At 42.5% G+C, this 26330-nt stretch overlaps 1 protein-coding gene across 2 annotated transcripts in view; it reads left to right on the top strand.

Annotated features, from left to right (window-relative positions):
• CFAP99 (cilia and flagella associated protein 99) overlaps positions 1-26330 on the top strand; it is a 545884-nt gene that overhangs the window by 502008 nt on the left and 17546 nt on the right. For both annotated transcript variants that reach the window (XM_085643346.1, XM_085643347.1), the window contains exons 13-15: positions 7448-7599; positions 9389-9594; positions 18299-18482. In XM_085643346.1, the coding sequence (XP_085499472.1) occupies positions 7448-7599; positions 9389-9594; positions 18299-18482 (542 nt within the window). The remainder of the gene's footprint in view (positions 1-7447; positions 7600-9388; positions 9595-18298; positions 18483-26330) is intronic.

The following is a 26330-nucleotide window of genomic DNA, read 5'->3' as shown; positions in this document are numbered from 1 at the left end:
CCTTACCACCCCCAGACAAATGGTCTGGTGGAAAGGTTTAACAAAACCTTGAAGGGCATGATCAGAAGTCTGCCTGAAAGCCTGCGGAGGAAATGGGACGTCCTCCTACCCTGTTTACTTTTTTCCTACAGGGAAGTGCCACAGAAGGGAGTGGGCTTCAGCCCCTTCGAGCTTCTGTATGGGCACCCTGTACGTGGACCTCTTAACCTGGTGAGAGACGGATGGGAAAGAACTCCCAGAAAGCTTCCCCAGGATGTGGTGAGCTACATGCTGGCCTTCCGGAGCCAAATGGCTAAGTTGTGGAAGCAAGCCTCTGACAACTTGGAAGCCAGCCAAGCAGTGATGAAGGCGTGGTATGACCACAACGCTCACCCGGTGGAGTTGGAGCCTGGCCAGAAGGTGTGGGTGATCGAACCAGGAGAGCTTAGTGCCCTCCAGGATCGCTGGTCAGGACCCTTTGAGGTGTTGGAGAAGAAGGGTAAGGCTACCTACTTGGTGGACCTGAAGACCCCTCGTCAGCCCCTGCGGGTGCTGCATGCCAACCGCCTCAAACCCCACCACGAGAGGCCCGAAGTCATCTTGATGATGGTGACTGACGGAGGAGAGGACGTGGAAAGCGAGCCTCTCCCTGACCTGTTTGCGTCTCAAGAGAAGGATGGGTCGGTGGAGGGAGTGATTCTCTCCCCATCTCTAACTCCTGAACAGCAGGAGGACTGTCGCCAGGTCCTGGGGCAGTACTCTTCGTTGTTCTCCCTTGTTCCGGGTAGGACTCACCTGTGCGTCCATGACGTGGACACAGGAGACAGCCCACCCGTGAAGTCCAAGATCTACCGGATGTCAGACAAGGTGAAGGCCAGCATTCATAGTGAAGTCACTAAGATGCTGGAGCTAGGAGTGATTGAACCTTCTAGCAGCCCCTGGTCCAGTCCGGTGGTGTTAGTACCGAAAGCTGCACCACCGGGTGCCCAACCAGAACTGAGGTTCTGTGTGGACTATCGGGGACTGAATTCAGTGACCAAAACTGATGCTCATCCGATCCCTAGGGCGGATGAATTGATTGACCGGCTGGGAGCTGCCCAATATTTAAGTACCTTTGACCTTACTTCAGGGTACTGGCAGATCTCTTTGACTGATGGAGCAAGGGAAAGGTCAGCCTTCTCCACGCCCAATGGCCACTACCAGTTCTGTGTGATGCCCTTTGGGCTCAAGAACGCACCTGCCACGTTTCAGCGCCTGGTAAACCAGATCCTCACCGGAATGGAGAGTTTCTCTGCTGCTTATCTGGATGACATAGCCGTCTTCAGTAACAGCTGGGAGGATCACTTGCGTCACCTGCAAGCTGTTCTCCAGGCCCTGAGACAAGCTGGATTGACGATCAAGGCCAGCAAGTGCCAGATCGGGCAGGGGTCGGTAGTGTACCTTGGACACTTGGTGGGTAGGGGAGCGGTGCAACCCCTCCAGGCGAAGATCGAGGCCATCATGGCCTGGGAACCCCCCAAGACACAGACTGAGGTCCGAGCATTTTTGGGCCTCACGGGATACTACCGCCGCTTCGTGAAGGGGTACGGTACCATCGTAGCCCCCCTCACGGAGCTCACGTCCAAGAAACAACCTCGACGGGTAGTCTGGACGGAGGCTTGTCAGCAAGCCTTTGAGGGATTGAAGAAAGCCATGTGCGAGGCCCCGGTCTTACGGGCCCCAGACTTTTCCAAGGAGTTCATTGTCCAGACAGATGCATCAGAACATGGCATTGGGGCAGTGTTATCGCAGCTCAACGAAGAGGGTCTGGATCAACCCGTGGTCTTCCTATCCAGGAGACTACTTCCCAGGGAACAGAAGTGGAGTGCAATAGAGCGTGAAGCCTTTGCAGTGGTATGGGCTCTGAAGAAGTTGCGGCCATACCTGTTTGGCTCGCACTTCCTAGTTCAGACCGACCACAGACCCCTTCGTTGGCTGATGCAAATGAAGGGGGAGAATCCCAAGTTGTTGAGGTGGTCTATTTCCCTACAGGGGATGGACTTTCAGGTGGAACATCGGCCTGGAGTGGACCACGCCAATGCAGACGGTCTCTCAAGGTATTTCCGCCTTAGTGATGAGAACTCCCAAGGGGTTGGGTAGCTCTCCCCACTTTCAGCTGGGGGGGACGCGTGTTAGACCTGTCAGCCCTTTGGGTGGTCCCTCCTCATCATTATTTATTTTGTCCCACTTTTGCCTCAAACCCTGTTTGAATTTTTCCTTTTTGGGAACCACCAGACTTTTTCGTGTTGCTGCAGATTCAGGGAGCCATTTTAGCTACCCCTGAAACTTCTGTCTGAGGGCCTGGAGCACAAAATGGTGGCCACCTGTGACATCACCAGCATCCACTGGAACCTACTAGCACCTTCCAGAACATTGCAGGAGATTCCAGAACTCTGTGACAGTTGGAGACCGTTTAGAATGTTGGGAGGATAAGAGAGGCAGTTGGCAGTTGGAGCTGGCAGTTGGCACCTGACTGGTGAAGAGAGAGGAGCACAACAGTGAAGGAGGAAGGAGTGAAGCAGCAGGGGTGGAAACTTGTGCCTGGAGTGGGGTCCATAAACCCACCCTTGATACTTGTCCCTACTGATGGATCCCAGCCTATAGCCCTGTGTGGGAAGAAGACAGAAGAAACTTATCCTAAGGACCTGGACAGCAGGAACAGGCCTTAGAACCAAGAAAACAGCAAGATTCTGACCTGAGAACTGGTTTCCCTGGAGTCCGGCGTCGAGTAGCCTGAAGACCTGGAGCCCGAGGTGGAGAAGCGGCGCTGACTGAAGTAGCAGACGTCGTACCCGGAGCCGCCTGAGGTCGTGAGAGGGCGCCGACGGAGGTCGTGAGGAATACCAGAGGTCGAGGAGGAAGTGAACCGAGGTCGAGCGAGCGGCGTCATCGGAGGAGTGAAGTCCGCCCTCCGGAGTCGTCGGAGACCGAGGTAGAGGAGCACCGGAGGTCGGGAGTGAGGATCGCACTCCGGAGTCGCCCGGAGCCTGTGAGGAGGAGCACCGGAGGTCGGGGGTGAGGATCGCACCCCGGAGTCGCCGGAAGTCGACATCGAGGCCAGGCCGGCCGACGTCATCGGAGCCGAGAGCGCCATCGGACCGGAGCCGCCCGAAGTCGACATCGTGAAGAGACTGCCCGACGCCGTCGAATCGGAGGTCGAGATCGAACCGAGGCCACCGACATCGGACCGGAACCGCCTGCCGGCGTCGTCAAAGAACTGACATTGTGCCGAGGCCGCCGAGACCGAACCGGAACCGCCTCACGGCGTCGACACGACTCCAGCGGCGTCGGAACATCAGAAAAAGGGCAGTAAGTGGAGTAGAGGGCGCCTAAGGCCCTGTGGAGACCTGAGAGACTGCTCTAAGGGGCTAGGGAGGTGCTGAAACCAACCTGACTGTGCAAGGGGTGAACTGGGGCTAACCTAGAGAGGTTGTGTGGAGAGAGAAAGCCAGGGCACTGGTATTCCCCCCTTTGATCTACCTCAGCTTAGGCCTCAGCCTTGTCCCAGCCAGGGAGTAGCCCCCCTCAAGCCTTCCACAACCCTACAAGCTGTGCCTGGGCCAAATCTGCCCTTAAGAATTGAAGTGTCATCTGATTACAGGAGTGTTGCTGTATACTTTTAATTATTTATTGGGGGTACTGTATTTATTGAATTTTTACCTATTTATTGCTGCACTATATTTATAGGTCCACAGGACTTGATGGTGTACAATATTTATTGGTACAGTATTTATTGCCTCAAAGTATTTAATTGTCTGTATATATTGCACTTGTATTTATGCCCTGTTATTTATGATCACCCCTATTTATTTCATCAAACAGCCAGTATTTATTTGACCTGCACTATTTAAATTTGTATATGGTGATTGTCTTATTTATTTTTCCAATCAGCAACTAAGAGAAAAAGATAAAGAAGAATATTTTCATAATTTTTACGGTGTAGAGTCGTTTTTGGAACGGATGCACGCATGGTTATTGTATGGGTATATTGTATGCTTAGCACTGTGCCTGTTTCCTGACCACTCGAGCCAAGCTACCACAGTGTGTTCGGGGAGTCCACAACCACCCCTTCTAGTGTGGGAGTGGTTTTCCAACACCCCCCCAAAATTAAACTTACCTGCAATCGTCAGATGAAGTGCCTCAACTCGGGGACCCTGGCGTGGGGCTCAGGGTGCACTCTTTCCTAAAGTTGAAATATAGAAGAGAGAGTAGGAGATGGAGGATGAGGATCTCAAGTACTAAGACATTGAAGAGCTGCCGTTTGGGAAGCAGCATGGTTAACATTTACAAAGGCAACTCGAGTGAGTGTAAAAATGAAGAAGACAAGATGTCCGTTATCTTATCTTATCTTATTGTTTTGGTAAAGCGCTACAGCTGCCCCAGCAATGAGGCGTCCCGGCGCTGGAACCCAGATCAGATCCTAAGCGTGGAAAGTCCATGGACAGAGAAGGGGTTACAGGCAAGGGAATAGAAAAGTTTTCACTGCTTTCCGGAAAGCTGATAAGTTGTCTATCGAGCGAATATGATGTGGTAGTTCATTCCACATCTTGGCTCCCAGGAACCTAAAGGAGCGGCCGCCCATGCGGCAGAGTTTTATGCGTGGGACGCATAGAAGGTTTCGGTTGGAAGATCTTAGGTTCCGTGACGGCGCGTAGGGAGTGAGAAGGGGTTGAAGCAGAGGGGGGGTATTGAGTTTGAGGATTTTGAAGGTCATAATGAGGGTCTTGAACTTGATTCTGGAGTCAACAGGGAGCCAGTGCAGTTTTCTGATGGTCGCTCTGGCTGAGCATCTGCGGGGAAGGCCGACCAAAGTTCTAGCCGCAGAGTTCTGCAATGTATGGAGTCCGCCCAATTGTGGTGGTAGTCAGGCTAAAGGAATTAGTCAAGATAGGACAGATGGCCACAGTGAGCATAGATAAGAGACCAAAAATAGAGGCTGGTGAGGACCCAGTATTTGAAGACAAGCTAGTGGGGCTATCAAAGGCTTACTAGTGTGTAATTGTCTAATTAAGATTAATGATGGGCTAACGTGTCATCATCACAACAATAGGGGCCAGTGTGCAAGGTAGAGAGAATGAGATTGATCTCGAACCCATTGCTAGGCGCATAATTGATCATGGGCCATTGTGGGGCTGCACAACGCTCAGAGAGCAGACTGTAAGACCCAAAGGATGCTTGCTTAGAGTAAAAAGAGTCATACCATGGTGGGGCCATAGGTGGGCGCCATGGCAACTCATTGCTAGGTGCAAAAATGACAGTGATCAGTTGTCAAGGCGCGAGGAGATTCACGTTGATGAAGCATGTCACCTTTGGTGGGTGAGGAAAATCATCCTTAAAAAGGAATAATAACTTTCAGCTAAGTAGTATTCTACAGTTGGAAGAATGAGTTGTGCCATGATACTGTGGTTGGTTGTTCCCTCTCTTTGAGTGTCCGGTGGTTACCTGGCCTAGATAGTCTGCCTGTCCCTTCTTCTTAGCATTGGGAGAGATTTTCTAAGGATTTCAAAAATGTGGTGGGACTAGAGATTTCAATAGATACCATTGGTTTTATGATTATTGTTCCTTGTCTTTCCCGTTGCGTACCTCTTTGCAATATCTGCCGTGGATTTGGTACTAAGGCCCTTGAGGCTGAATATCAGTTCCAAATGCAGAATAGTTGTATGAAAGGATATTTGGGAGTATTTCATTTATGGAGTATTGGATGGCTTAGGTGGTAATGTTGAACTTTGCTACTTTACAATTTTCATCTTAATAAAACATAATTCAAACATTAAATGTTTGGGTCCAAGAATACGTTAATAAAAGGAAAGTGATCTCTTAACGCGGTCACAAAAACGTTTTACATGTTTGATACCCATAGGTGTCACAGCAGCTATGGTGTCTTTTTATAGCCCAGTGTTGATGAATCTTGAGATAGGCACACAAAAAACCCCCAAATATCAGAATTCTATCAGAAAATATGTATGTTTGTGTGTTGGTCAGGAGGGCACCTAACATCAGTAGGTTCCACGTGACTGCATATATCTTGCTCCGGTGAAAAGCAGATGTTTCTATAACAATCGTGTTTGCACAGATGAGAACATGTATGCTGCTGCATTTCCTGTTGTGCAAAACTTTCTGGAAGATGAGAAAAGTGGACTGTATTCGTTAACAAACAGTCATTGCAAGGATTCTTATTTGCTGGATGCAGTGACTTTCGAGTTGCACCTTGTGAGTTAGTTTTGGATTGCAGTCTGTCTTTGTTCATGGCAGATCCTTATTTTTGTTTTGATTTTGACTCATCTTCACGGGAAACAAACTTTAAATCCAGTAGAGGTGCCTCGCTCAGATGCCTGTGTTTCTGCTTTCCGAATTGTGGTAATTATTTGTTAAAGTCCTGAATAGGAATACAATGATTGTAATTGAGTGCTTTCTTCTTTAAAAGCCAGGGGATTCAAGCATTTCTACTCCTTAGATCAACTATTGTAAAGGAACTGACACAGATAAGGTTTCAATCTACTTTAATGGCAATAGGACCTGCAGGTCCCTACAAATTACATCTGCCTATGTCAAGTATACAGCATTCTTCCTTATAGTGATATCATCCCACGCATCATGACTTTCAGAAGAAGTCTGAGTCAAACTTAGTGCCACATATTATTTTACACTCAGAGTTTCAAACCTTGTGGTTTTTATAACTTCATATAACAGAATACTTAGCTATGAGATCAATTGAAAATGGCATTTCGGAGTAACAGTTAGACTGTCGTTATACCTCTTGACATGGCAGCTGAAAATCTCCATTAGTATCATAGAAAACCATGAATCATCCAGGATTACTAAACATTTAAACAAGACAGCATATGTGTACCAATTATGTATGTACAGTGTCTTGACTAACTCAATTAATTCAGTTTGCTACGTTGCAATAATGTTCTTAATTAGCTCAAAGGTAGATTATGTATTTTTAACTATAAGCACACGTACATCATTTATAAGAGGTGGTTCATGAATCTGGAGCATAAATATGATTTTAAGTCTGTCTTGCCCACTTAATCCTATTTGCATTAAAAATAAATATTTAATATGTTTTATTAAACAGATTAATGTTTTTAAGTTAAACATCTTTAACCTGACTTCATGAATGTACTTTAAACTAACATTTCTCACTCATCAATTGCCAAAGATGAAACTGTTAGGTGGTTTTGGTGTACCCTGAATTTATTATGCTCCTTGTCTTGATTTTTATTATATTAAAACATAAATACTAACTCAATATTTTATTGACTTGTAACTTGCATGTAAAATGTATTTTAAAGTTTGAATACATTGTAAGTAAAACATGTAAAAGTAAACTTCTCTGTTCTGTTCATGTCATTGATGGTTTTCTAAAAAAAAAAAAAAGAAACCAGAGGAAATGTTTTACTTTACTTTTTCATTTCTATTGTAGTTCAGGAAGTAGCAGAGGAGAGCCGTGAACTTCTCCGTCAAGCATTAGAAGAAGCAGAGGAAGAACTTAGGAAAAAATTTGATTTAATTCGCCAAATAAGAGCCCTTGAATCTGTTCCTTTCATTAGACACAAGTTTGTTGATTTGACCGAGGTAAGTTCTTCTTTTATTTAAATAATTTTTTAATAAGTGAAGATGAAGAATTGCAAGCTCTCCTTATTAAACATTGATATTGGGTGACGAGTACCATGAGATAATACTAAGAAACATAGGGTCTAATTTAGATCTCGGACAGGTTACACTGTCACAACGGTGACAGATATCCCGTCTGCCAAAATATAAATCCCATTGTTTTCACGGACAGGAAATATGTCACCGTTGTGACAGAGTAACCCATCCACAAAGATCTAAATCAGGCCCTTAATCAGTATAATTAAAGTAAAAATAAATCCCCAAAATCACTTACTCCCTCATTTCGGGCCCTGGATGTAAAATTCCCAGTGGGAAACAAATGGTACTGCACCTTGTGGTTTTTCAACTGAATGATTTTACGTCCTCATTCTGAGTTTCCAGAACTCTGAATGAATGATCGTAGTTTCACATTATTTCCCTCTTCCTGGGCCCCAAAACTCAGAATCTAAAACATTTTCCATGTGAAAAATGGAGATGTTTGTGGGGGGGGGGGAGGGGGGTGAGGGGATGGATTATCTTGGAATATCAAATCAGTTGGTCGCAAATACTATTTGTGCCTGATTTTACAAACTCAGAATGATAATTGTTTGCACAGTATTTTGAAATTGCAAATTTGCACTTATCTCCAGGCCAAAGAATTGTGAAGATGTGCATGTCCAGTTTTCACCAAGTGAAATTGCATATTTGAGGATAGCCAACACTCCAGGATGAATAATAAAGTCCCGACTATAGGACTCTAACCCTGGTCTGTAGTGGAACTTTAACATGCCACTGACTTAAGGTTTGGAACTCCATTTTAAGTAAGAAAATAAATGAGCACAGGTTTTTGTTACATACAGAAATGTTATTGTTTCAGTTCCCATCCATCCCAGACATGTTTATTCAGTTGTTATTTCAAAAAACAATTCAAGGGTGACTTTTATGCTGTTCACCTCTTTCCAAGAGAAGTTCTTGTATGGAAACACCCTTGATGTGTCCCATTAGTGTTTCCCTGTCAGGCAGAGTTCACTTTTCTCCAAAGATGAGCCCTACAAAGTGATTTACCCTCTGTTAATCGACACCCACGCAGGGAGTTCCAACCCAGTTCTGAAGACCAACAGGAGAAGCAAGAGGTTTTCTAATGAACTAGCTTTGGTCACTGCCACTTCTCCTCCACAGGACAACCCACCTGCCACAAATACCAGACTGTAATGTTCTATTCTTGAACCTCTCAAACCCTCAGAGGGTGCCAGGAATTCAGCTAGTGGCCTCTTTGCTGATTAGTAAGGTATTCCTGCTACTGAGGTCACAAGTTAAAGGTCAGAAGTGTGTATTAAAATGGGGAAGAAAACAAGGAGGGCAAAGCCTTAACACCCTTATGGACGAGCTGTACAGATGGTAGCATCACCTGGGCATTTTGCTATGATCGCAAAACCCCAGCTAGAGATTAAGCAAATCCTGTGGGTGGTGAACTTAATTATGAGAATAAAAGAAAGGGCTCTTTCCATGACATTTTTGTCAGTACAGTTAGTTTTTGTCGTTCCGCTACTTTTTACTCATTGAGGCTCTACAGTGTAAACAAATTACTACCATAGAAGCAGATTGATATTACTTTGTTGTGAAGAAGGTAGCATTATTATTTTTGTATAAACTGGTAAATTACAGCCATCCCAAAAGCTGATTTGGTCAGTTTGAGGGAATTGTTGCTAAAATGAAGCTGGTTCCTGCTGTGTATAATGCCCTGTCCAAATGAACGTTTCTTTATTCCCAGGTCGCTGGACATCGTTTGAACTGTGAAATGTCCCTAGTAGAACTGCGCGAACGTTTGTTTTTACTGAAAGAAGCCCAGATAAAAGAGGAGGAGGAGAAAAGGGATCAGATCCTATTGGAAAAACAATCAAAAGAGCAGTTGCTTTTGGACAAATTGGAGCAAATTGCACTGCACAGAGCAGCTCTAGGAAGGGCAGCAGCACTTAAGTAAGTATAAGTCATCGTACTTCGCATGGGGCTTGATTCACAAAGATTGGTGAGACTTACTCTTGTAGTACTCATTGCATACTCATGAACGTCTGGCATAAGATTAGAGTACTCGGTTACTCATGAATTTCAGGATTACTTAGGACTTCAGTTGAATTAAATCTTTATGAATTGGGACCAAAATCCTTTCAAATATCATAACTGTAATGTTGTGAACTTTTTCACATAAAATATCGTAGTATGTTAGTCCGCCTATTTAGTCTGCTCTGTCTGCATTAAACATTTGTTAAATATAAATTGATTTACACTTTCAATATGTCTTATTTATTTGTGTATCTGTGTAGTCTCATACATTGGTGCAAACAAGGCCTTAGAGGGGCATCAGAGCGCCTTACAGTAAAATGAAACATATTGTGCAGTAGTTTAACATCAACATTTATGCAGTTTGTTAGGTGCTCACATTCAAAATGTGTAAACAATTGTATGTGAGACTGCAACAATGTGACCGTCTTATAGTAATAAATTACAGGTTAGAGTTTATGTTTTCATCAGCACACAATTTCATAAATACATACATTTTAAAACCTCAATAAAAGCATCAATTAGGAGCAATTTAAAAATCATTTGGGATCCATTAAAAGCATCAATTAGTATCAGTAACCAGACTAATTGTTACAGGTCAAAAAAGTATATTAAAAAACACATGTTTTTCAAGTAGGTTTTGTGGTACAAGAGACATGTTGGAAGTGGGCAAGGTAGATATGATTTTAAAAATAATTGGGTCTATTCACAAAGGTAACTTACATTTGTGAGACATTTACTTATGTATGTTTACTCTTACACATTTGAGTAACTATACTACTTCTGGCTTTTCACAAAATCAGAGTGTAAAGTTACTCAAAAGTGTAGGCTTACACTTCTTTACCCCCTGAAACAGGGAGTGGAGTGTGAGATACTACTACCAAAAATAAACAGTAGTAAAACCAGCAGTATACAATGGCCAATCACTGATACTGAAACACCATCCCGTAGAAAATAATGGAGACAGTAACTTAAAATAAGACCGCATAGGAAACATTACTAAATTAAATTAAAATATTTAATTTAATTAAAAATGTAATTAAATATCATTTAAAATAAAAGATATAAAACTAAAACATATATATTATTTAATTATAAAATATTTTAACAACCTTTTTCAATTATAAAAGTGTATGTAACATTACATTTTAGTTAAAAAAAAATTACTTTTAATTAATTCTGTATTTTACTTTGTTCTGTACACCACATCAAAATATTTTCCTCTCTGACCTTTAATCCTCATTTTAGGCTTGTTTAGGGTAGCTGAGCATGACAGCGTGGGCAAGCAGTGATTCCTCTCTCTTCTGTTTTTTTTAATGTCCTGGCAGAAAGGTGGAGCTTACTGGGACCTTGATCATGAAAGGACTGTTTAGCCCTGGATCATGCCTTCAAGATCCCTTGGATTGCCTACGTCAAGGGGGCTCTAATAGCGTGGGGAAGGAGGATATATTTCATAGCCCTCAACCTGCGAGTAACATGGATCAGAGATAAAGGTTTGGAACATAAGGTAGTTTTCAGAGACCAGGCATAGTTACTTAAACCTATGGTGAGGGAGTTTATGTTATTAAAAACTGTGCCACTTATGGAACCATATCTGATCAGTGTGAGGAATGATTGGGGCCGATTTCTACTGACCAGATTTAGGTTTAACAAGATTCACCATCTTCTGGCTTCCCTGATGGGATGGAGTCTTCCGGGCTCCTTGGGACCCTGTGGCTGCGACCACCAGTCGCTCCAGGATACCATTCATTTCACTTTATTTTTAGTTAATTTACAGCTATAGATTACAGGTGTCAAAAATACCTCATTATATGACCAGAACTCCTGCCAAAGATGTGTAAAGGCTTGGAACTCCAGTTCTCCTCAGAGGTTTGAACTGTCAGATTTTCTTAGCACATCAAACTCTCATGAATCTGTGACAGATATCAATGAAATGTACCAAAGTACTGTAGTTACAGATAAGTAACATCTTCCCTCCAATATTCATTCTTTCATAGATTTACATATTTGAATTATGATTACCTAAGCAGTAACTTTAACAATTTAGTAAAAATTGGTGGACGTGAAACAAGTTGTGCAGTACCACCTGTCTCTGCCCAATTCTAGTCTTGACCGGATGTCCATGCAGTACTGTTTGGTGAAGGTGTGGATGCTCACATTGCTGACTTGTTCATGTCCTTAAGAGGCACTTTAACAAAGAGGGCAGCTGTGGCCCCTTTTTCCCCTGGTAAGTGTGCTCCTATTGTATGTCTCAAAGGCTCTCCGTCCTTGGCATGGTAGAAGGCAGAACAAGCTGTGATCTATCGAGCAATGCCCAGTTATGAGAGAGGACAGCCTTTCTTGACTTGCCATAGGAGATGAAAAGCTGATCTGATTTTTGACAGTCCTTTGTTCTATTGATATAGATAGAACTTTAAACATTTGAGGTCTGAGGAATATAGGGCTTTTTTCTGACACAGAAGATGGTTGCGGAAAACAATGGGCAAGTGAATATTTTTGTTAAGATGGACTAACGTTGTTACGTTGGGCAGGAATTGAGGATCCGTAGTAAGAGTCACCTTGGTTCTGTCGTACTTCAGTAAGTTGCCTCAATGGAAAAAGTTTGGATTTCAGTAATACGCTTTGCAGATACTATAGCTACAAAGAAGACTATCATCATTGAAAGCATTTGAATGATGTCTGCATGTTTAGATTCAAATGGTTCGAGAGCCCCTAGCACAATGCTGAGCTTTCAACCTGGTGGGCTTTGTTGCGGGGGAGGTTGGGGTGAATACAAAACCGACCCCTCGGGAACTCAGCACTGCAGTGGAAAAAAGAGACGTAGTGCTTGTAGTCTTGAAATATCTGGAGATGCCAGATGCACTGTAATAGATGAAAACTTTAAGCCTTTATCAGCAAGATGCAGAAGGTGAGGCAGTATTTCACAGGATGAATTTTATGTGAGTCAGTGTGCTGAGAAGATGCGCAGATGCAGAAGCTCTTCCATTTCAGGGAGGAAGTCTTTATAGTGGAAGCTGCAGTAGCTGCTTGAAAGATTTTTCAGAGGATTGAGGAGGAGAAATTTCTCACCAAAGCAGCCCCATATGGGAAATGAGGGCTGCTTGGAGAGTCACATACACAGGGCCTAATCTTGGCCGCTGTTAGATTATTCACCTTTGCACTTGCAGTGGTTGCTGCCTCCTATATGTCGTCTTCTGTGTTAAGATGAGGACTGGAATTGAGAATAGTAGCCATGTCGGTATGGTGGAACTTTCTAGGCGATCCCAATTGATAGGAACCTTTTGACCATCAGATCTAGTGCTCCAGATCCAAGGCAATGAGTATGTGTGCGGCAGTGAGAATGTTTTCTTTTTTATATGTCATGCTCCAGTGCTTAGTCTTTCTTTCAGTATCTCTGCCAGTGCATTAAGGCAGTTGAAGTCATCCTCATAGATTTTCATAGTGGGACTGCAAGTGCATTTTTCAATGTTTGATACAATATATACCAAACCAGCAAGTTCTCAGTTCCCTCAGGTTCTCATGTTGATGACTGATTGATTTCCACATTACCTAACAAATCCCTCAAAATTTTACTTTTCAACATACAAATGTCAGTCACAACCCAGACTGTGTAACTGTACCTTTCTGGAGTCCTTGCACTGGGAAAAGAGTCGGGGTAAGTACCTTTGTGCTGCACAGGCTAGAGTTTGAAACTAAATGAAATCTAAAGTCCCATAAACTCCACGCTAAGGTACTGTGCTAGTATATTTGTTACAAAACAAATAGCCACACTCCTGTGAGTTCTTGTAGTTTAGAACCCTTTAATGCTTTTTTGGCGTAGTATCAATGAATCTTCAGCAGTGATGGCACAGCCCCCTCTTCAAATCTTTTCACCGGTTTCAGCTACTTCCGAAAGGAATAGGCGTTGGTCAACAGAGCAATCACTCCTCATGCAGGACAGTGAGTGAGTGGACTGCATTGAGTTGTTTTTCCTATACTTGCTCCAGGACATAGGGGCTGATTCACAGAACTAATCTGAGACAAAATCCTAAACTTACTATTTTTGGTATTCACAGAAGGTATTTAGTAGTAGTAATTTTAGGATTTTGTCTCAGATTACTTCTGTGAATCGGGCCCCTCGTGTTTCTTTTAGTCATGCAAATGGCAGATTCATTATCTAGGAACTGTGGAGAGATGATACCGAGCACTAGCACCTGTTCGTGAAGTTTGCAGGACTTTAGTTTTATCTAATTTCGTAGTCTGCAATCAGTGTTAGACGAGGAATTTTCTTCCCGTCCATTTTGGTCCATTGACTAAAAGCTAGGAATGCTGACCCAAAGGCTCTGATTGGCTGGCCACAAGAGAAAGAGTTCTCTTGCGGGCACCATTCCAAACCTTCAAGAAAAAAGTAGAGTCCAGATATAATAAGGATTTTCACAGTCACACATGCTCTTATTCTGCGCTCACGACCATAAAAATGCTTTTTCAGATATGATGTCTGTATTCCGACTCCTAACTTGGATTGTGAATGGATATGTGGAAGGGGTGTATTATAGGCACCTTCCAAATTCGGAATAGGTGTGCTATATATATCATTGTTTTGCAACTGAAAGTCTGTTAGAAAATATTCCCTCAAAGGGGATGGCAACCAATTCACAAAAAGGGAAAAGGTTCCATTGGCACCCCATCCTCATAGTGAATTAAGAAAACATGTTTGCGCACTTGGCTTAAACAAACAAAAAGAAAGATTTTTATTTTTTAATGCAGCATTGTTTGCTTTAAAGAAAATGATTTGCATTTAATTTATTTAAAGCAGTCACAGACATGCCTGTCCACTGATCCCAGCAGGCTTCCATGCCTGTTGGTCTTCAATGGTAGTAAGTAAAAAATGTGTGACCTACCTCGGTAACATTCGTGCGGTATGTCAGAGTGTGATCCACTATGATTTAGGCTATCCAACCTAATAGTAGATGGTTTGTAAAGTTCTGTACTGGTTGCAAAAATACTACTCACAATTTGCGTCCTGTATTTTGTCCTAGATAAGCTACAGGTAGACAGGAAGAGCATTCTCTAAGCCCTGGATCGTGATGGGCACCCAAAATGATTTCTCAAAAAGTGTTTTTATTGGAAGGTTTGCAGACTCAGGTTCAGGGACTCAAATTCAAAAACCCAGTGTCCTTGAACTGTGCTCGAACTTGTGTTCAAGGAGAGTTCAAGGACCCACATTCAAAAACATGAATTCCTCACACAGTTATCAAACCTGGGTTCAAGGACATATCAAGAACCCAAATTCAGTTAAAAAATATACAAAAAGGATTGGATGAGAAAGTTATATCTCCTGTCATTACTTCTGTTTAACGGACCAAAACCCCTTAACTTGGTTTGGAAATCATGAAACTCTTTAAGGGTTGTGATCCCAGTCCCACGACCTGTGAACAACAAGATCTTGTCTGGCAAGAACTAGGACTTGCAGCCGGCACCCGTTGCACTGAGCCAAGAGTCATGAGTAGCGGAGGAGCCCCCACAAGGAGTTAGGCCTGCGTCCAGCCCCTGCTTTGCACTACTAAAGGTCGTGTGCAGCAAAGATTTTCTGGAGGTTGTCCACCCACAGGGTGTCTAGTCCCCGAAGGCACTTCCGATGTGCACAGCCAAAGCCCATGTGTTGTAGGGAATGGGTACATACCAGATGAAGGCGGTATTGCGATAAACTAGTTTAACCGCAGGTGAACTAGACCGAGGAAGAACAACTATGTGCCCTAGGGCTTCGAGGTCAAACTATGTTTATACATTTGAGCAATATTCAAAAACTTCTAAATAAAATATTGATGGTGCTGTTATACACATTTCATTCAAAACAAGTTAACTTGAAACTTTCAACGTAGAAACAAATGTAGAGAAGGTTATTGGGGTATCATGATCAAAGATTGTAAATCAACAAATTCGGTGAGGAGACCCAATACATTTCCCTTCGTCAGGGGTAACTATGAATCAAAAGAAAAGTTTGAGAAAACGACATGAAGGTCAGGTAAGCAGCAGTATTCAATGAGAACACCAGTAAATGGTGAGAAAGCAGAAAGAAAGAAAAGGAACTAATCTATGCAAAAAACTGTGCTCAGAATCACACCCAGCGACTGTGAACCTTATCAATATATATCTTGGAAAATAAGTCGGTAACACAAATACCCATGTAAAACATCACCTGTGAACCAACAAGATGGTCCTCGCATTATAATGTCTACGAATTGTGCCTCTTGTATGGGCGGAACTCGCTCCAGAACCGCACACTATATAATTGTTTGTATCAGTATCATTAGGATTCTTTTGTTCAATTTTGGATAATACAGTGCATTATAACAATCATTTCAATGTAGATGAACTCAGTATATCATAAAACAAAAGCCAGGAACTCAAAGAAAGTTTAGTTATGGTCCAGAAAACACAAACCCCCAAAAAGCCCTGAAATCCACCAGATATTGCATGCAACACACAATGGATAGCATAACTCACACTGCCCACCGTGCTCAGTATACCCCTTTGTTGATGGGATACTAAAAAAAAGTCTGCCTACCTAGAGCAAAACATCAAAACATGGTGGTCGGTTTAATTTATGTTTTCCATTGTGCGTTGCATGCCTACCTGGCAAATTTGAGTGTTTTTTTCAAGTTTGTGATCCATGCAAAGGGAGGGAACCTGGGGCTGTAGTGTTGCCTATGAACCGGAATTAGGTACTGGCGAGCAGGAGACAGATGAGTGATTACCGTTACAGAGGCATCAGTTACTCCCAGGGAATGTGTCAGACTTTGTTCTCATGGCGGGCGGGAGGCATCTTTGGTGATGCTTTGAAGGTGGATCAACATGGCATCCCTGTCCATAGATATGGGATGTTTGTGGACACCTTATGCTTCTTCTGTATGAATTGCCAGTTGCACACCCCCAAGATGAAACCAGGGGAAACAGTGGCGCACGCCACTTCAGTGTTCTAGCCCGTTAAGACAGCACAATCATAAGATCCGCTAACCTAGCTGCCACGTTATTATGTTTAGAGCACTTGTAGATGCCAGGGGCGCTAACTCCCCAGCTGGGTTCTTCACAATGAGTAATGTCGGTTGCAGTGGCTTGAACCACTTGCCAATAGTGTGCTAAGGAAAGGCAGGACCATATGATGTGGCAGAGATAAGCATTATCAGATTGACATCGGGGAAAGCAGAGTTGGGTGCCTTGGAAGGTCTGGTTCAGTTTAGTAGAGGTGAGGTATGCTCTGTTTAAAGTGGAGAACTGGATGCTCTTGAACTGATTGTTTTTGATACTAGGTGAGGATACTCTAATGCAAGCGCCCACTGTAAATCGTGGCGTACCCTCCACCGTCCATTTCTCAGCACTCGCAGAGCTGTGTGTGGGGGATTGTAGTGTTTTCCTGTTGTGTTTTGTAGAGTCTGGTGACCAAGTGGTGGCCTGCACCTATTATGAGTAGTTTTTGTATGACTGCGTGAGTTAATGGCTCCTTGGGAGTAATTTCCCACATTGTGTGGCGGGTCTGCTGAAGCTGCCTGTGTATTAGAAATTGCCCTGGAGGGATACAGTGCTCTGCTATGTGTTGCTCAAAAGAAAGTAAATGACCATTCAGGAAAAGATCCTCTGGGGTATATATGTTTTTGTCATGCTAATCGTGAAAATCCTTGGGCACAAGGAATGCTGAACATCTGGGTAGACCCCGGAGCAGTATCTTAGGGACTTACGGAGTAATGTGTTGCGTATGTTGAAAAACTCAATTGACAAAGCATCAGACAATTGTGACCGATCTTCGGGGGGGGGCGGGTTGTACTTTAGTGTTGATTGTTCAGTAATATCCTAGAAGTTAGTGGTAGTTGGTGGTACTAGACAAATGCGTCAGCCATCTTAGAGAGAAGTCTCAACTCTTATTTTCAGTATAACCAGAAGTGAATATTTCTTTCATATTTCTGCAAGGAAATCAGTCTTTTAGTCCTGCTAGAACCGCTACTTGTTATTGAACAAATTAGAGTATTTCAGACTTTAAAAGCGTAATGGACTGAATCCGGAGGGAAGTAAAACGACTTCAATTTCTGTAAGGCGTCCTAGACGTAGAGGAGACTCCACATGTGAAATTCGGCCACAGAATTATTCCACCTCTTGCAGAAATTCCGCCGGTGGATTCTTCTCCCTATTTATAGTTTCCTCCAGAAATATGAGGGTTTTTAGTTTTCTCTGACTCTAAATGAGGCACTAACTTGTTGCATCCCAAGAAGACGTGTGTATCTTCTATGATTAATCCGATTTATATAAATATCCGTTTTTTCTGACTCCACCAACGCTTGATATTATTTTTACTTACTTTGTTTCAGTAATAATTTGTAAACCCTATGTATCTTTAACTTGCCTTGACTAACTAGGTCTCTCATCGTGTGTAGGTGATATAGACACTTACACCTGTAGCTTTCTCGTGCTGCCTGGTTTATTCTATGCTGATCTTGTCGGTGCAGTCTAATGCGACTCTTCGGTTTGTTTTTAAATATGCTCCTGGTGGGTTTCCATCATTGGTCCTTTCTATAATGTTTTAATTCTCTTTATGGTGAAATCAATACATAAAAGAGCGTTTCACAAACCGTCCATGTCTTGTTTTCGGTAGACAAGAAGAAAAGAAAGCAAATTCCCAGCTGGTGAAAGAAGTGCGAGTAAAAGATGAACGCATCTTAGAGCTACAAAGGAAACTGGAAGAAAAAACCCAGGAGCGTAAGAGGCAGGCAGAGATCTTAAAAATCACTCCACAAAGAAGTCCTGTAAATTCATGGAGATCCGGATCCACACAAAGGGTAAGAAAATAAAGGTTCCTTTAGAAATTATGATCTTGATATTTTGTCTAAGAATATTATGGAAGTCAATGGCTCAAAACCAGTACTCAAAGTTAGTGCACACAGAAGTCCCTAATCTTTAGGAGATACTTTTCAGGGAATAAAGCTAATGGTTAAATAACACCACCTTCCTATACAATGGCTTATTCTGAATTGCCTTTACAATTTAGCTTCTTTCGATATCATTTATATTGGTTGCAAAAAAAACCTCTAGCGCTGATAACATTTATGTCGTGCCTCGTGTGTATGTTTGCACCCTGTTTGTTTATGAGTGGTAAGAAATGGGTTGGAATGTACATTTGGAGTCCCTTATCGCCCTTTTTTTTATTGCATGAGTGGATGATTACCAACAGCTCAAAGCCGAAGTTAAGTGCCTCGAGCAAGAAACAGAGCGAGTGCACTTTGTGCTACTGTTGTAAAAGGCACATATTCCATTTGGTTCTGTTTTATTATGGGTCTTTTTGTGCCCATTTAAAGCATGTGTTAACTGCAAAGTATAAGCTGTTAGTAGAGATCTCCTTCTACACTCCCAGCCCTATACCTGCTGGATTTGCCCGGTCAACGTGTTGAAAGGTTGAGCCACCAGATAAGTCACAGATTCTCAATAAAGTCCCCCACCCAGCATGGACGGAGACTGCTCTCAAGCGCAGTGGTCAGGTCCAGATCTGAGGTAGGCAAACAAGCAAAGTTCTTACTGACCCTTAAGGTAACCTAAGTTGGCAGAGTGGTTCAGGGCAGGGATAGTGAATAGCACAATGTATTGCTTCACACTTACTACGATTACATTAATATTATACGGTATTGCCTTTTGCTGTGATCATACCTGGGTTTGCCAGGTTTGATTTGAGTTTTGGTAATTTTACTTCAACCTCTAAGATGGGTGTTAACATCTTCATGGTCAACCACATTTCTTTGAATTATTTTTTAGTAGTTTGTGTAACACGAGCATGTCGCCTTGTGGCCATGCTTACATCACAGGTCTGTTGTACAGTTTTGAGTCACAGAAACTGAGGTCATGGGGAGAGTGTGATGTCTCACACAATTCAGTCAGTACTTCTGGGGTGATCTACAGTCCGAATAGGTTAGAGAGCACCTCAGAATAGAGGAGTCTTATCCTTCATGAAAGGGGATGGGGCATTGATCGCTGTGGACTGTGAAGGATGGAGATAGTTACCATCGAGGAGGCCTCCGAATATATGAAAGTTATTGGGTCTGTCATAATAATAACATATTTTATAAGCTGCACAGTTTATAAGTGCAGCATATTTCAAGGTGTAGATTAACCACTACTGCTGCATTACTCCTTCATCAGCCGATGTCTAGTTAAAACATTGCCTGGGAGCCTGTTCCATTGGACTTTGGGAGCATTCCTCAGGACAGATTCCTCTTCCTTCAACAGTTTTCACATCCTTGTGCATGCCCAGGGCCTTCAAGGACTCTAAGCTAGATCCAGGGCAGTGTCCAGAGCAGTGTTCCTCTCATGGAACTAAAGAAATAGGTCCTTCAGTGGAGAGGTCAGATATTGATGCCCCAGAAGGAGGGTCTAAAATAAATTTAAAGGGCTCATGTGAGTGGCAGTTTCCCAGACATGACATCATTATGAGCCAAGGACTGTGATAAGAGAAATGGACGAAGTAGTAGAGAGGGGTTATTGAGTTTAATAGGTGTGGGCTTAAATTGTTTATCCTTTAACTGCTGGTTTGAGGTGGTTGGGTGGGGGAGGGCGCAGAAGGAGAGATGTGGTGTTCCAAATCTCCCTTTGCATCTTTTGTATTAGTAACTCATTCAAATGTTTCCTAAAGGAGCTCAGTTATCATCATATTTCTGAAAATGAGGTTGTTCTCTTGGACTCTTAGAGCCGAGTGAAATAGCCTATAGCATCTTTTTCCTTATTACTAGATTCTAAAGCACATCACATATTCTCAAAACTCAATTTTCCTTCTGACTGTTTTTGTTCACAGAAGTCCAGTTTTCAGTCGCTCCACTAACACAACTCCTAGTGCAGTTTCAAGCTTAATTCATTAGTCCTGGCATCGGAAAACATTTTCTATTTTAATCCTTCTACTTCTACCCTCTGATTTCCATACTTGAATTCACTCTACCTTTTATCTCCCTTCTCTGGGAAGTGTAAACACTGGGTTTTGTGCCTAGTCTTAATATTGCTTCTTTGCTGTTATCCCGAAACTGAGTGTGTTTCTCCATGACTCTGGCATACAGTGGTTCATAGGGGTCAATACTGAAACAACCTGTGTTTTCACTCTGCAGCATCCCACTGTCTTTCCTTGTGGCTTCCTTCACGTTTGGTTTTATTTTTATTCTGAAAACACAACAATGTACTTTGATTTGCCTCCCTGAAGGATTCAATTCAGACACCCTTATCAGCGTGCCTGTGTGCACTGTGAAGGACCGGGTACTAGGCTCTAACTCTGACTCACCGAGAGCCTTCCCCCAGAGGTTTTTGCCCTCCTAAGCCTGCAGATTCACGAACATCAAAAACTCATAAACCTTTTCAAGAGCAGTCCTCAAAACGTGTTAAGAATTTCTAAAAATGTTTTATGCGAGGAGTTCCCACATGCAGAGTTGGACATAGTGCTCAATAGCGCATAAGGCATTTTTATTGCATTTGTGCAAAATCACTTTTCTTTCTTTTTTTCTGTTCACAAGGAAAATATTTTTCTGCATGCGGAAACCCCTTCCCTGTGTTTCCAGGGTGTTCCCCTAAAAATCAAACACTGGTAATTTACTTACTATCGCCCTTTACATGAGGAAATCACCAACAGTTTCTAGTATGAGAAGGGTTCAGAAAAATGTTTCTCATTATCCAAAAATTCTTGCTTTTATGTGTTCCTAGACGTTTCAGGACATCCTGGATTGCACCTTTCAGTACCTGGAGTAGACTGATAGTCTCTATTACGCATGGATATCCATGTGTAATACAGTGGCGTAACAATACCCCCTGCAGCTCTTGCGATGAGGGGGGCCCTTAAGTTCCAGGGGGCCCCATCTGGCACTGTGCATGGGCGGCAGGCCCCTAGGCTGAGAGCTCCTGACTGGGTCCGGAGCGTAGGTGGTCTCCTCCATGTACTTTGCAGGGGGCCCCCCTCAAGTTTCGCTACGCCACTGGCGTAATATTACACCATGGTTTAGGGATAAGCATTAAAACAGAACTACCGCCTCCTCCTACTCCACATCTGCGTAGTTCCTGAGCAGTCATCTCTTTTCCTCCAACTTCTGTCACACCTGCCTCCCCGGCATCGTTCACCCGCAAGCAGTTTTCGGCTGTGTAACATTAAAACAATGCTTTCTTCTCTTCTACTGAACGTCCCTCACAAGCTATGGTTGTGTCACTTGTCGAGTACTAAGGTTCGCTGAACGACGCTCTTCAAAGGTATGTGCTGGTTCCTTTCAAATCTATTCTTCACTTGGCAGGTCACATGTCATCTTCTTGTGAAGTGTTCTATGCCGTCCAAGCCTTTTCAGCCAGCATTGACTCCATATATCTTGTTAATCCCAATTTCCTTTTCTGTGCACTGCGTTTAAGCCTGTGCACTTTGTGGTGGTTTAGTACTTTCCCAGTAGACATCTGTACAGGTCAGTGAGATGTGATTTGATTATAGAACAAAAACACTTTGACAGCTGGACTAAGGCCAGTTCTTACGACAAGGCTGTGTTCTACAAACTAGTGAAATAAATAAAGAACTATGTATGTGGGTGAATAGGGCTACATTACAGGTACATTGGAGTTAGAGCCAAGGGAAGGAGTTCTTTGTTTGGCCTCCATTTGCTGCGGCTGCCTTATAAGTCTGTGCTTGGCATAGAATTTGAGTTATTTTTATCCCGCTTTATGCTGCCGACCTTGGAGTCAAATGCTTGTGTGAATAGTTTACAATTCAGAATTTTCTGAAGAAAAGGTCCTTACTCTTACTTTACTTATAAAAATCAAAAAGGGGACGGAGCTGGGAGGTGGGTTGAATGCCCCCTTTCCTGGACTCCTGAACTTAGCCGTGTTCAATCAAAGCCAGAGCTGTCTGTCATGCATGGTGGACCACCGGTTGCAGTATACAGCAGTGGAAACCAGCAGAGAAGCTGCAGGACTTATCTGGAGCTGCAGGTCTCTGTGATGTTGAGTAAGACGGTGATCTAAGAGGAACCCATACACCAGCAGTGAGAATCAAGATGGTGGGTGTGACACGAAGAGCCTCCGGAGCAGCTGCCAGTTAGAGGGGTGTGCTAGCACTCTAGAGGGGACAAGAGAGAGGGTAAAAACAGGACCCGCTCCTGCCAGTGAGGGAGGCGTGTTGGCACTCTAGAGGAGGCAAGAGAGAGCATATAACCAGAACCTGCTCCTGAAAGTGAGCCCAACTAGCCAACCAACCGTGAAAGAGGGGGTGCGAGTAGTGGGTGGGGGATCCGCCTGGATCAGGGTCGCCTAATGATAGCTACACACTGGGGTCGGACGGAATAGGATGGCGGACAACCAGGCCAAAAAAGACAAGGAGTACTTCTTCTCCTCACACATTGCTGAGCTTCTAAAGGGTCAAAGAGAAAGTATGGAAGTGCTAGGGCTGAATATCAAAAAGCTTAAAGGATTAGAGAAAGTCATGGTGGTAGTGAAGAAGGCAGAGGATCATCTCACAAGGTTGGAGAAAGCAGTGTCATTTGTAGAAGCATGAATGTACAAAGTGGAGGGAGACTTCAATGAAGTGACTTCAGAACTCAGGAAATGTTGGAATACTGGAAGGGAACCATTAGAGCTCTGATGTCCTTGGACCAGAAATATGAGTGGTGCCAACATTTGTGTGCCGGGATTCCCGGTCCTAGCACCTGACGTCGAGGTCAAAGAGACCCAGTGAGTTCTCTTTCTGAGTCACCTAACTCCTCTCAACTATGTTGGCCGTGCCTTTGTAAAGAAGGTGTACTGATTAACCTCGAAATCCAGAGCGGCGAACTCACTCTCCGTTGGTACAATCATGGTTGTGCTGTCGGAGTGCCTGAACCTGCCTTAATGGCTGTTATTTAGAAATAGGATCTCCAGTACGAAAATAAAAGAATACTCTTGTTTCCGGACAAGGCTGACACAGGAAAAAGGCACAAGCTGGCAGAGATTCTGAAGCACTTGCTGAAAATAGGTAATGAAGCTAAGGTGTTAAATCCAGTTAAATTAACTTTGTCTTCTGTTGGCAACATTTTCCTATTTACAGAGACAGAGGTGGCAAGGTCTTTTATCACGGCACCGAAGAGATCGTCGTCAGATGCTTGCTAAGTATCTTTCTTTCGGGGCTTAACCACTCGGTCATCCATGCACGGGTGTAGAGACTTTATAGTAGTTCAACACTAATGTGGTGTGTGATGCATTTAGTTGCTTTCTTCCACCCTCCTGTCCTTCTTCCTTGTTCACTTGCCCTATTTTCTTTATAGCTCCACAGGCAGAAAGCTTGCCATACCTTTTTTGATACGTTGATACTATTCATTTGTAATATATATATATATATATATATATATATATATATATATATATATATATATATATGTGTAAAATATAAATGTAAATTAAATAAAACAAGTTTTCTTACTGTAGAACTAATAAAATATAATGTTAGAGCACATTACCTGTTCAAAATAAATGTTTACTAAATAATTAAATAATTTAAATGTATTAACTTACTCAGAAAATATCCATGTGTATACAAAATAATATGAACAAAAACCCTACCTAGCTATTTGATTATTAACTGATATTTAGTACATTTACTTAAAAGTTGTGTGTGATTAATATAAACTATATTTACACTTTCAATAAAAGTTAAAAAATGTAATATTTTAATATGCTCACTATTTTTAAACTAATACAATAGTTAATTATTAATTTTGCATGTTTTTAAGACTATATATATATATATATATATATATATATATATATATATATATATATATATATATATTATATATAACCTACTGGCAGTCGCCAGTAGGTAGTTATAGTTAGGACCTATTTTCCATAGGAATTCCGCAACATTCTATTTGGAATAACGTTGGCGCCGATTGACGAATCTTTGCGAAATTTTCTAAACTTTTGGCCAGCTCCGGTCCGCTCCTATCCGGGAAGTTTCACGGTGATTCGTCAAGCGGGGGCAGAGAAAAAAGGGGGGTCCCAAAACACGTTTTCCCCATGCATTTTCCCATAGGACCTGTTGACTCAGCTACAGCCCGAACTGCTGAACGGAATTACACCAAATTTGGCAAAGAGGTAGTCCTCAGTTCAGACTCGTGCCTTTTGCTTAAATGGTGTAAATCCGTTCAGTAGTTCCTGAGAAAATTAGAGTTAAAAAGATAGATATATCCGGGCGGAGCCTAACCACACATCTCATTGTGAGATCTGATTGGCTGTCAGTACTTCATCCAAGAAGTGTTGGCAGCCATCTTGGGACCAATATACATGATAGCACCTCATTAAAAAGCATTGCAGTTAATAGAAGGTGTTAAGACTTTAGTTACATTATAAATCATTTGTTGATGCTACCATACTCATTTTAGGAATTGTGGTGTGTTCTAAGGTGATTTTACCATGTGAAAAAGCCTTCTGCTGTGATATCATGAATCATGTTTGAGAGAAAACTATTTTCTCACGCTTTTCCCACAGAGGCTTGGAAGGTGATCTATAAGCTAAACTGAGAGCATATTTTCTGTAAATTCACATTATCTTTCTCAGTCATGTGAGAATGAAGTCTGACATTCTCAGTAAAACATGTACATCCAACAAGGGCAGAGACTGTCAGTTGATTCCTTTGTGTTCTACTGGAGCTTCCCAGAGTGTTCCAAAGAACAACTAGAGCGCTAACAGTCCTACTTATGATAAACGTATGGCACACCTGAAGCTATCTTGATTGGAATAAAGTGGTAACTCTTAAAACATTTAATTTAAAAAGGAACAAAATGAGGGGGTTCATTTTGCCATAGAAATTATGATTAGTGCTGCAGAAAGAAAAATTAGGGCACATTTTGACTTCTCAAATCCTCTTCTATTTCATAAAAAAAGTCTGACATGCAGACTGAAACATGCACTTTAAAAACCAGCAGCAGACTTCCCTGGTGAGCAGTAGATTTACTACAGTGATCTAATGAGCAACTAGAGTGCTAACATTCAGAATTTATGGCAAATGTGTGACACATCTGAATGCCTTCTTGATGGAACCAAAGTAAAAAACTGGAAGTATTTCCTACTGAGGAGACTGCAGTAAATGAGGAAATTAGGAAACTTCATAACAAATAAATCTCCCAAGATGGCCACCAGAGACAAAAGAGCCCAAATGTAGCCCAAATATCACCCAGATGTAGCCCAAGTATAGCCCAATGACAGAATGTCCCAGAGTGTTCTAACAAACAACTAGAGCGCTAACAGTCTTATTTATGACAAAAGTATGGCACACCTGAAGCCATCTTGATTGGAATAAAGTGGTAACACTTAAAACATTTAATTTACAAAGGAACAAAATGAGGGGGTTCATTTTGCCATAGAAATTATGATTAGTGCTGCAGAAAGAAAAATTAGGGCACATTTTGACTTCTCAAATCCTCTTCTATTTCTTAAAAAAATTCTGACATGCAGACTGAAACATGCACTTTTAATACCAGCAGCAGACTTCCATGGTGAGCAGTAGCTTTACTACAGTGATCTAATGAGCAACTAGAGTGCTAACATTCAGAATTTATGGCAAATGTGTGACATATCTGAATACCTTCTCCAATTTGATCCAGGCTGTTAGATCAAAGAACCCTCAGGGAATAAAAGATAGTAGATTGGTATATAAT

Source organism: Triturus cristatus, chromosome 2_2 (assembly GCF_964204655.1).
Source record: "Triturus cristatus chromosome 2_2, aTriCri1.1, whole genome shotgun sequence".
Taxonomy (NCBI): Eukaryota; Metazoa; Chordata; class Amphibia; order Caudata; family Salamandridae; genus Triturus; species Triturus cristatus.
The sequence above is the reverse complement of the archived record's forward strand: the minus strand, read 5'-3'. Positions and strand labels throughout refer to the sequence as shown.